Genomic DNA, 12,735 nt, shown 5'->3' on the forward strand with positions numbered 1-12,735 from the left:
TGGACCCTTTCATTTGTAGGCACAGTCCTATTAAAGGAACCGGACATCGCCCCCTTTCCTCCCCCTCTCTTGACCCTCATCCCTGCAGGGAAGATCCTTCAAAACACACCTACATAGTTCACATCAGGTCTGATTATCATTCTAGGTGTACTCGATGTGTATAAATGAATGAGGTAATTGTTTTATTTTTGCAAATAAAAGGTTTGACAATGAGCATTTATGGAGTAAATGGCTTAAAAAAAACAAAAGAAAAAATCAAAAGAAAAACAAAATCAATCCTTCCCAGTCCCTGACCAACAAGTCCTGTAGTGGAGTCAAGAGCATTCGCCGTAAGACAACCAAAGTGTGGAAAGGTAGTTATGGTCACATATTGAAGGCCTTAGATGTCCAACTTTCCAGCAGACGACATCTCTCCAGCAGAACAAAACATTGTGGCATCGAGTGCTGCCATGTTGCCTTGCCCACTTGGTGAGATCCTACACCTGACCCTACACCTGACCATCAGATGCCATACGATAGCTGATCATGTTGAAATAAGACATGCCAAGATGTTACACAGGATTGTTGTTCACTGCCGTACACTCCATGTAACATGGCGACATCAAACAAATTGGTACAAGACAGCGTCACGTTACTATACACTTTCAAAAAGGTTACAACAGACTTTACGACCTGAAAAACAATAAATTCAATGTCTTACATCAAAAAAACATTGGAACCAAACATTTTCTGTAATCTGTATCAGAACAACAAGGCAGAGCATGTTCAGAACTCGTTTCATGCAAACAGAAGATCGTCACTTCCACTCATGCTCAGTGTTGGGCAAGCTACTTGAAGTTATTAACTTAGTTACAGTTAATAATTACATTGTTCTAAAGTAACTATGATACTTCAAGTTAGCAAAGAACATACCTTGCTATTAGTATGTTCAACTGGTTCTGAGATAAAGGCTGTGCAGCAGGCGCTCCAAAGTCAAGTTTCTGCTGTTTGGCTGCAGTGGCTTCTCCTGTGGCGTCAGAGGAGCGAGCCTCTGCTTTGGTGTCTTTTTCCACGAGCTTGGTCGACGCGTGCACTTTCTGAAGATGTTTTACCACATTGGAAATGCTCGTTTTGGATGTGCATAGTGTTTTCGATCCTTTCGATTCTTTGGTCTTTTACAGCTAAAAAGGAAAAATAATAAGAATATTGGACCAGAACTGATTGGCCATTATTATCTTCACATTCGTGGCGCTGCGTCACGTGACTCATGTGGGCCTCACGTCCACCACGGAAGCTTTTAATGCGAATTACGGACACTGCTTTTTAAACTTTGTAAAGAGTTGTGAATGTGAAGTAGCAAGTAACAAGCATGTTTAAATTACAATAATGATAAATGCGTTGGTAATTTTGGCAAAGGAAGGCGTTATGGCACTTGTTATTACCAAAGATAACAAAGATAGTTCCTATAACGCGTTACTTAATAACACATTCGTCCCAGCACTGCTCATGCTACATGTAGCAGAGATGACTGAGGCAGGGACAAAGAAGAGCCTACCAATTGGAAAGGTTTTTACCGAAGAGTCATCCCACAGGTCGACCCTGACATCAAACATTTGATTGGCCAGTACCTGGTGAGGGATGTCCGCACTACTTTTTGTGTTAACACAACAGCACATTGAACATCTGACTCAGCTTAAAATCCTGATATCCAAATATAGATTTGCTGAAGAAAAAAAGAAAAAGAAAGAAAAAGAGACAGACAGAAGACAGAAGCACCGGTGCTTTGTGGGACTGATAGAGGCCATCTAATTGAATCACCTGATCTGATGTAACCTGTTGAATTTCCCCACTCTGGGACCAATAAAGGCCATCGAATCTAATATTCCATTCTTCGTCCCAGGCCCTTCAGCAGGGGAAAGCCTAACTTCAGGTGTTAAATAACAAAATATATGGGAATATGGATCTGAGTTGCTGTTGAAGATTCTCTTTGCTGTTTAACAATGTGAACTCCTTTCTGCACTTTCCCATTGGACTGAGGGTACAAGGGGCTTAATGTCACATGTTCATGTTCTTGGAACGCACCGCAACTGTAACATGGTCCATTGTCACTGTAAACGATCTGAGGAATCCTACAGTCGTATGCAAAAGTTTGGGCACCCCTGATCATTTTCAAGATTTTCCTATATCAATCATTGGTAGTTCGGACCAGCAATTTCAGTTAAATATATCATATAGCAGACAAACAAAGTGATATTTGAGAAGTGAAATGAAGTTTATAGGATTTACAGAAAATGTGCAATAATTACTTAAACAAAAGTAGGCAGGTGCATAAGTCATACCTCTTCTACTGCAGCGTGAGTTCAGATGCAAGATCAAGGAAATGACCAAAGAAGAAAGCAACATGCTCATCAAAGACGTCACACTTTTCATTCTAAGGTTTATTTCTGACATGAATGTTCATTTGATAGCAACTGGGACGGTACAGACAGTTGTCTTGTCAGTCATGTCTGTGAAGCAGCTCATAGGAGCAATCACGCATGTACTTCATAATCCGCCATGTACTCACATTGAATCGGTTTGTTATTGATGGAAAAACATCAGATGGAAATTATTTAGTTGCATTAACTTTTTGTTTAATATTCTCAGACATGATTGATCTATTTTTTGGCACATGCATGCCCACATTACTTTATTCAATTTGTTATTTGAAAATGTTTGACACTGTAGGCTGGATTAAGCAGACATAAACATGATGGCCTAAGAATGTAATACGCATTATTGTTATACCACCAACTGGATAACAGCATTGTTTGCACTGATTTAATTGGTGTTACAGAGTAAATATAAGTCGAGTGCAGTAACATAATTATTATTTATTGTCGTTGCTGGGTTACTTGTAAAATGTATTGATAAAATGGTTATTCATCAATAACCCGCAACTCTTTGTTTAGACAACGGTTTCTCATCAACAAGTATGCGGGAGAACTGATTGTCACACTGCTGGCCAAAGTCAGTGGGTGCTGGTTGGGCCTCTGACAGCTGTTGGGTTCTCCTGGAAGACATAAACATAGAGGTCACATCAGAACATGTTGCTACAGATAGAACTCTACATCCGGGGTTCTTAACCTTTTTGATCTCGGGGCCCACCTTTCCCCGAACAAATGGACCCAGGGCCCATTTAAGGAATTGAACTGATTCATTACTCTTGATTTCATTTGTGAACAACAACCATATTTAATCTACTTACACGTGAACAGACCAACACCTTGTGAAATGACATGAAACCATGTGATCATCACGAAGATATTTGTCATCGAAAAGTCCCACTAGCGGCAGGACCAGGTGCAAGTCATGTTCATCAAATTGACTAAAGAAAAAATACACCTGATGCAAAATTGGAAAAAATGAATAAAAATATATCTTATTGAAACTCCAAAGAAGATATAAGCAAAGTGTAAATAAAGGTATCGCCATAGAATGTTCTAATAAACTTTCCAAACCGCTGTCATTGATTTGCAGCTGTCAAGTCAGTTCAGTGACACTACTAATGACAAGAGACACAAAGCCTTGGCACATCGCACAGAAGGTGTCACATAATATGTCTGAAAAAAATCATTTAATTTAGAGAATGATTAAACCATCTTCCTTGTTCTCCAGATGGAAATATGATTATCACAATACTGTAAAGTACAACAACGCATTATAATAGTTGTTACCGAGAACCAATATTATCGGGGGAAAAATACACATTATACAGAAAATGTACAATATTAGATGCATAAAACTAGTTTCAGAAAAAAATAGATGAACGAAAAACAAATTTATGTCAAGAACCACATCCTATCAGCACCAGATGATGGCCAATAACAAGTAGACGCAGTTAAGCTTTTTTTGTCTGTTGAACAATTCACTTTCCTGTATGAAAGATATATTTTTGCACTTATTCTGTTTAATTTCTATAATATTAAGACACTGATTCCTGTGGATTAACAAACAAAATACTGAACAAAATACTGCTAAGTCACACGTATTACTTATCAGGCAACTGATAGCATGTGAGATTGTACTGGTTAGATATTTGAACATGATATTTCACATTGTTTCATTACATTACGTTACACTTCTCATTAGTTGGCTCGGAGCACACCTGGTCCTAGTTACAGGTTAGAAGCCTCCAAACCATCAAGTTATGTGTAGATATGATCGGATGGGGTGTGAGACTAAGGGTAGAGAAAAGCCAGACTGTTTTAACTTGCATATTCTTGGTTGTTATAAGTTGTACTGAAGGTTATAATTGTCAAATATCACTTTTTTGTTCTCCAACCAAAGGAAAAGGTTCCTCTGTTAATTTTGTAAGTTGGAACGACTAGGCATTTAATCAGAGTAAAAATACACCGACAAGTCTGTGACCATGACATGTTGAAAGGTATTTCATTCTAACTTAAAATCAAAAGCTGTAGTCGCTGTATTAATCAGTGAAAATGCACAATTTGTCTCAACAGAAACTATTTCAGACTCTGTGTAACAGGGTCACGATCTCCACTGCAGATAATATATTTTGTTATCTTGGACGTTGATTTGTTTGTTTGGCTTGTTTCAAGAACATTTAATTCAGATTCAGATTCAGATCAGCCCAAATCAGATCATGGCCCAATATCTAACACAGCCCATCACGCATCCATGGAGACTTCATCCTGTCCGTTGCAAAATTCATTCCATCAGAAAGAGAGTTTTTAAAAACTAATCAATCCCCAGGAATGTCTCCATTGTCTGGGATATAAAGGCATATCTAAGAGCCCAAGTAATTTCATTCAAAATTGAATTGAAAAGGAGTGCAGAACAGTTTTTCATAACGTCAGGTATCAGGTGTTGTATGTAACTGTGTGTGTACTTGTTGAGGCCATAATTTTCAACCACAATTGTTTTGCATTAGCCTATGTGTACTTGGCTAAAAATTATGTTTCATCACCGAAAATTGTTGAGAATACTGAAACAGGATGCCATGTGTGGGGTATGTAATTTTGGCGATGATGTTTAACAGGACAGAGAGATATCAAAACGATTTAACAGCACTGATACAGAAGTTAAATGGTCACGAAACCCTTCCGTTTGGACTGCTTCCTGCTCCCGCCTTTCTCTCTGCCTCTCTTCCAGGATTGGGGGTCTTTTTCCCGCCACAGACACACACACACCTGAAGCCAATCCTGCAATCATCCCGCTCACTATTTAAACGCCGGTCAGAAGACACTCTCTGTCAGTTCGTCATGTGTTCTCCCTGGTATGACCCTTCACGTTCGTCTTGACAGCCTGTAGAATTCATCTTGAAACCTTGGACATTTTGCCAAGCACTTTCGTCTCGTGAGTTTTATTGACTGATGTCTAGTGAAGGGTAGATGAGGCATCACGCATGGTTTCGACACAGTGACACACTGCGTTGACACTGTGTTGCTGAATACTGACACCTGGTGGACTTCAAAAATCCCTGCAGGAAACAGTTGACAGAGTCAACTGACACTGATTTGATGACCTATTGCAACCGATAACATCATTTACGTATTTGCATTCACATTTTCTTGTTCCATATATGTAATTTAATTAAAAATTCTCTTTGATGTTTGAGACACAGTTGATAAATTAAGTGAACAAGTGCTGTGAATGACAATGGACTCATTGTTTAAAGATTTTTATTCAAAAAAATTAGTTTCTCCAGTGTTTTGAAATTGAGTATTTCGTTTCTTTGACGCAATTTCTCCTGCTTTGGAGAATATGCGTTTGCATGGCATAGAAGATGCTGGTGTGCATAGGAACTGGTTTGCTAATAAAAACAGATGAGGGAAAGTGGACTGCATATTCTTCCAATAATGAAGTGGGTCCTCAGTACGTTGAATGTTACCAGATGTTAAGTAACGTTCCACTTCTGAGTTTGTGTCTGTTGTCGCATTAGGCCTCATCTGTCCCACTTCGTCGTCAAAGTGCCGCCACAGGTCATCTTAAAAAAAATGTTTTAATTGCATTTTAGCAGATTTTCCAAAAATGAAAATCACATGACAAATAACATACCTGATGGTGTTGCTGTCGGCAGTGAAGAAGGTCCTGGCTGGGCCTCCTTTGTGCGCCTGATGATAGTGGTGTATTCCAAACGCAGCCTATTAACGGCTTCCGAGCAACGGGAGGAACCGCGGAACCCTAGCGATTTGTACCTGGGGTCTAGAAGTGTTGCAAGGGTTAACACACTGAAAGACTCCAGACTGGAAGCAGGTCTGTGACTCGACGCTTCAGGTGTTCATGTAACTGTATTGCGGGCTGTGTCTGCAAGGTAGAAGCATGACGCTCAAGTGCAAGATAGAGCATTTTCATCATCGGGATGACCTTCGAACCTGAAACTCGCCTCTCTCCAGACAACTCCACTGTTCCTTGATGGAATGGAGCAAGCACTAGAAGTACTTCCCCTACGATGGTGAACTCATCAGCAGTCAGTGGAGTCAAATCTGCCTTTGGAGAGGCCAAAGATACCCACACTGGTTCTCTCTCGTCATGCAGCCTGAACAACATTTCATATGCACTGCTCCAGCGCGTTGGCACCTCATTGATCAGTTTCAGACTTGGTCGTCCCATCTGTTGCTGCACCTGAGCAAGCTTCTCCTTGGCTGTCGTACTGGAGCGGAAATATGTGACTACGTGCCTAGCTTTGTGTCTGATGGCTGTCAGTGCGGGGATCTGATCACAAAATTTAAAAAAAATTTAGACTATGTGCAATGCAAATTGAGTGCTGAATTTGGAGCAGTCTGATGGATGCAGTCATGTTTGGAGCAGCGTCGGTCACAAAACACTTTACTTTGTTAGTTATGGCCCAGTCCTCCATCATACCTCTCTTGACCTGAGCCAAATTGTCAGCAGTGTGACTTTGTGGAAAGCACTGCAATCCCAACACTGATGAACACAACTGCAAATTCTCAATGTAGTGACAGGTCAGAGCCAAGTAAGCCTCCATGTTCACAGATGTCCACATGTCAGCCGTTATACTCACTGCCACAGCGTTCGTTCCCGTTCCTCCCTGTATTTATTATAAACCATCTGTTTGATGGTGTGAAAATGAAAACAAAAGCAAATCAACACGTTTGAAATACCGACGGAATAAACTGGCTTTATCAACTACTACTTTATGTAAAACAAACCTTTCTGGTTGGCAAAACATACGTGGGTTCAAGGACCTGAAGAAGTTCCTCGAACCCTTCACTCTCCGCAATGCTGAGCGGCTGGCAGTCTTTGAGAATGAAGTTCTTCCTGGAAGCTTGATTGTTAAGCACAAATCAATAAGAGTTACTGATATCCTATCTTTCAACTGAGAAACTGAGAGAAAGTAAGAGAATGTTTGTATACCTGGATTTATCCGGTGTGTAACAGGAACTTCATTCTCGTGCTTCGCCCTATAATGTCTCAGCAATGAGGAGGTGTTTTTGTTGGTGTAAGACAATTCTGTCGCACAAATGCGACATTTTACCCGCAAAAAAGTAATGTGAATAAGATACTAAGAGTTCTTTTGAAAATAATTTCACTAGAACAAAACATTTGGAAAATATGAGAAGTGGGTAAAATGAGTAGATCGATATAAATACCTTATTTTCCGGCAGAAGGTCAAAATGATCCCACACAGCAGAAAATTTACGTTTTCCATGGAGGTCCTCCATCTTTGACCGCAATATTCGCCAAGCAATGAACACGTCAATAACTCGATGCTCGTTTTGCGACTCCATCCTATTAACAGATGAGCTTCCTTATGAACACAGTTTGGCGCGGAACTACCGCTATCTTAAAGCGGTACGAGCACCGACACAGGGTTTGCCCTGGGAGCTCGGCGCACGCATCGGCACATCTGTGTCGCTGACCCATCACTACTTATGTGCTTTTTGTTTTTTCCAGTGTGTCTGTGCACTGTACATCGTTAAATAGCCATCGCTTAGACCTGTTGCGGGGAGTTGCTGGACCCTATCCCAGGAGTCATTGGGCGGGAGGTGGGAATACACCCTGGACAGGTCGCCAGTCCATCACACTCACACACACACACACACACACACACACACACACACACACACACACACACACACACACACACACACACACACACACACACACACACACACACGACAATCTGAGACAAACTGGGTACAGGTTGAAATAAATGCTCTATTCTCTGATAGGAGATCAAAATGGTCCCACACGGCAGACAACTTGCGTTTCCCTTGGAGCTGCCCCCTATATCCACGAACATATTCACAAGGAACCGTGAGATCAGATTGTTTCAGCAGTTGCATCCTGTTGACACATGTGCTTCCTTATAAACACAGTTCGGCGCGTTTTTGACGAGTCGACACAGTCACGTGATTGTCTGAAAGTGGTAGGCACACCGACGCGGGGATTGCTCTGTGAGCTTGGCACACGCGCCAGCACATCGGTGTTGCAGTGTTGTTACTCTTATTTAATTAATACTATTATTTAAGAGTGCAGCGGACTCACCCTCAGCGTTGAACTCTAGGCTTTGATATAGTTCATGTGCGCGTAGAGCAGAACAGCTGTGTCGTTGTGGGACGCCTCCAGAGCGATGGAAAGAGCATTGCTGCCGTCCTGGGAAAAAACAGACAAGATTTGTCCATTACTTTTCCCAGAATAGGCTTTCATGAGACAAATATTCAGTAAACATTGTCATGAAAGTGTCAACAGTCTGTGACCACGGTTACATGATCACCCAGTCCATAGACCATACTAAAATATTGGTTATATATATATATATATATATATATATATATACCGCTTAGTCCTGTTCTGATTTGCAGGGAGAGCTGGAGTGCTACCCCCAGCGGTAAATTTTGGAGAAAATGTTAATGTTCAGTGTACAAAAGCAACAAGAGGGACAATATATAAATAATGTAATCTACATGGTTTCAGTTGGTTACAGGTATTACTGTGACCTTAGAGAGAACTAAAATCCTGTGGTCACATATGTGATTCAGTTTCATCTCATGGGACACACTGTCGAACAGTAACCATAAAGAGGGGCCATCCAATGAGGTTGGCGGGTGACATGTAGTCCTGCAACGCTAAAACAACAAAAATAGAAAAGAGAAATGGAAATCCTCATCACAACTAAGGATGCACCAATCCCGGTCTTGGTATCGGGTATCAACCCAATCCAGCCTCTTAAAAGTGGGATCAGGTATCAGTGAAAAGGGGCTGATCTGGGAAGCCGATCTTGATATTTAAACGTTATGAATACCGCTCACACAGGCGCCCGTCATAATGATAACACGGCACCTGCATGTAAACATTTGACCTTCCTTACACCAACAACTGCAATAGCAACATGCAAGATGTGCAAAATGCTGACATTTGGTAAACACTTTGTTTGCATAAATTCCAAGTTTGTAATTTTTTTTTTGTAAGTTTTACTCAAAGCATGAAGGGTGTTATCCCACAGCATGAAAAGAAGGTTGATACTTTAAAACTGGTATTGGTAGAAGGGTCAGTGCAGCCCTAAACACAACTTAAGTTCCCAAGCTTATTAAGCAAAATGGTCTTGTGTCATTTGGAGAGAGAATAAAAGTGTTAAAACAATTTACAATGAGTGCTTCTGTAATTTTTTTTCCAGGATGAGTTACATTTTCTGAATGAGTCTTCATTTTCTGACGGTAATAATGACTTTAATGTAGAAAAAGCATTGGAATTTTCATGGAACTTGATAGCACAATAAGAAATCAAAAACACTAATAAATTGAGATGATAAATTCTAACTTATTTACTTACTTGATTTTCTACTTATCAATAACAATAAATGTTCACTACTGGACTTCCATTAATAAGCTAAGTGTTCAGTTCAATCTCATGTCTATTTGCAGTTTGTTCAGCAGATGGCGGGATTTTGGCGGCAACAGCAAGCACCGGGCAGCGAACCAGTCAGGGGCTTGCTCATGCGTTCGCTTGGTTGATAATTGACATATTTTTGCAGTTAATTGACTAATACATAGCTGATATAATACAATGGTGGAATTGCTTTAAATAACACTTTTTAATGTACTGTTTACTGTACCTGTGTATCTCTTATTATATAGTATCTTTGCAGCATGGGAAAAAGATAAAATAAAATAAAACAAAATTCTAAACCAAAAAAAAGTAACCTCCCAGGCACCGTTGCAGCCAATCAAAACGTGTAGTATTTCAATTAAAAACAAAACTATAAACTACAATCAAATGAATTCAAATGTATACCAAAAATCTGCAGCATTGGATCCTGGCCCTGCTAGTGCTTGCTGACTCAACGGAGCTGTTCGTACCTAAACTGTACAGCATATCTAGTTCATATCCAGTACAATCGTATAAGCAGTTCAACCCCTTACGTTGTCAACAATGGAGATGTCACAACCCGGCTGCTCCAGCAGCACCTTCACGATTTCAGCTCGGCCGTGTTCACTTGCGCACATCAGTGCAGTCGATCCCTCGTCGTCCTGCACATTGACATCAGCGCCGCACTCCAACAGAGCTAGAACCATCTCCTGCCGACCGTGACTGACCGCCAGCATCAGCGCCGTTTGACCTGCCTGTGTAAACGGACAGCACTTTATTTGTGGTTGTACATGAGGACATACAGTGCCATTTTGTGAACAAAGATTTTGTTTTTGAAACCTTTCAGACTCTACAGACTACAACTTAAGCGGTGGTTAACTGAAGATGTATGAATGTAAGTTTTCAGAGCAGGAGTAAATAAATTATTGTTTAAGTATAAATTACAAATATCTCAGTTACAAAAACATATTACAATCAGCATTACTTATATAATAAAGCAAACCAGGACGTGATTTTTAATTAAGCATTAATATAGTTTCCTTTAGCTTCCTCATCATTGCTAAAAAATAAAAAAAAATGGGAACCCCAAGGAAAAATTGAATACAACAGCTTCCCCCTCACAGGGTAAAAGAAAATCTCAGTGAAATTCCTGTCTAAAGTGAACTGGTCTGGTTTGTTCCCTGCAGCAACAATAACAGGCAGTGGAAATTCATAGCTGCTGATGCAGTCCTGTGACTCGGCAGCGTGACACTCGCCGGGTCATGTGGCCTGACTGGTAGAGAACGTACTGATTCAATCAAACCCTGAGATAAAAGACTCCAAGTGTCTTTCGTGACTCTGCTGTCACATTTCTCCTAATTTAATTTAGCTGCTGGCAAACTAGTTGCACAGGGAATCTAGTGTCCAACAGCAACTAATATGACGCACAATCATTTAAAAATGTTGCCTGCACACACATATACATACTCACAATCAGTCTCAATCCTCATTGCTTGCCATCTTTGGTAATGTGGCAGTGGGTATGAAAAGCCTCCTCTGGGAGAATTTTTTGAGTTCTGCCTTTATTTTGACTATTTCCTTCCTGCGTTTCTTCTCTGAATTTGTTAACTTGTGTATTTCCTCTGGCTGACTAGAGCATTTCATCCTCGAATTGTTTTCCTAATTGTTCCTTCATTTCTGAATAATTCTGATCAATTTCAATTTCAATTTCCTTGGCTCTCCTACCTATGTTCTTTAATACAGTTGCAATGGACCTTAGTTTTTGTCACAGTATCCTTTGACTGTGAGAACTTGGTGACAACAAACAACCTGTGTTTCAGACGGTCACCTGACTGGCCTTGGCGTTGACATTGCCTTTACTGAAGAGTTTCCTGACCACGACCATGTCATCATCCTCCTTCACCGTGGAGAGCGCTGCCAGCATGATTGCTGTGTAGCCAGCCTTATTTTGTTCATCCACGCGGCACACGTCTGTGGGAAAGACTCAGACTTGGAGTCAAGTCAATGGTGATAGTGATTGTTATCCAGACAGCATAAAAACAGCCCTCTTGTGTGCTGGAAAGACTTCAAAATAAATAAATGGTGCACAAAATGTGCAAAAAAAAAAAAATGCAACTGCAACTCTGACAAACAGAAGCTGCTTTGGAGGGGTTTGTGCTGTCGGTGCCTTTCTCGTTCAACTACGTGATTATACTCGTTGATGGTTGGTTGTTCTTTCACCAAGCACTGCGGAATTTGTTTGCATCACTGGCCACCAAGCAAACCTCATGACATCATGAAACCAACAGGTGCTGCAAAAGAAATCTTGAGCCATGAGACCGCTACTGTCCCCCAGCTGCCAACATAAGCACTTAACTGCCGCTACATTCAATTTTTTTTTAAGTTAGAGTTGTCAGCACATAAAAACATAAATATTTTGCACCAACTCCCAATTTCACCTGGTACCAATCAGAGCAGATAAGACCAGCAGTCTCAGTGGTCAAAGGTCCCCAATTTAACTCACTAGTGTCCAGCAGAAGGCCCACAACACCAAAGTTGGAGTGTGAGACGCTGTAGTGCAGAGCCGTGTTCCCGTTGCCATCTGTCATGTTGACCACGTGATCCAGCAGCGCCGCTGACACCTCTGTGAATGCCATCAAGTAGTCTGACACCCGCGATGGTTGCGCCATTTTCCCACTGGAAATGCGGAACCACTCCAGTTGGATTGTGTGATTACTGGCGAGCTGTAGAGCACATCGGGATGTCACATCTCTCCTCTTCATGTTCTCATATTGTTAACAGTTAATGCTGTTTGTTAGTGAAATGAGGAAAAAAAAAACAGGACGCACCACTTCCTTACTCTTCAGACTGTCCTCATCATCATTCAGGTGATTCTTCAGGATGAGACAGGCTTCCCGCAATTTGGAGCTCAGCTCAAACCTG

The 12,735-nt window shown here is 40.9% G+C and overlaps 1 protein-coding gene across 5 annotated transcripts in view; it reads right to left on the bottom strand.

Annotated features, from left to right (window-relative positions):
- Positions 1-2,416: 2,416 nt before the first annotated feature.
- Positions 2,417-12,735, bottom strand: part of kank3 (KN motif and ankyrin repeat domains 3) — a 50,485-nt gene continuing 40,166 nt past the window's right edge. For all 5 annotated transcript variants that reach the window (XM_053882981.1, XM_053883015.1, XM_053882990.1 and 2 more), the window contains exons 6-11: positions 12,642-12,732; positions 12,317-12,536; positions 11,642-11,784; positions 10,368-10,568; positions 8,494-8,601; positions 2,417-3,031 (exon numbers count right to left, since the gene is read on the bottom strand). In XM_053882981.1, coding sequence (XP_053738956.1) covers positions 8,509-8,601; positions 10,368-10,568; positions 11,642-11,784; positions 12,317-12,536; positions 12,642-12,732 — 748 coding nt within the window. In that variant the 3' untranslated portion in view covers positions 2,417-3,031; positions 8,494-8,508. The remainder of the gene's footprint in view (positions 3,032-8,493; positions 8,602-10,367; positions 10,569-11,641; positions 11,785-12,316; positions 12,537-12,641; positions 12,733-12,735) is intronic.

This window comes from Synchiropus splendidus, chromosome 1 (assembly GCF_027744825.2).
Source record: "Synchiropus splendidus isolate RoL2022-P1 chromosome 1, RoL_Sspl_1.0, whole genome shotgun sequence".
Lineage (NCBI taxonomy): Eukaryota > Metazoa > Chordata > Actinopteri > Syngnathiformes > Callionymidae > Synchiropus > Synchiropus splendidus.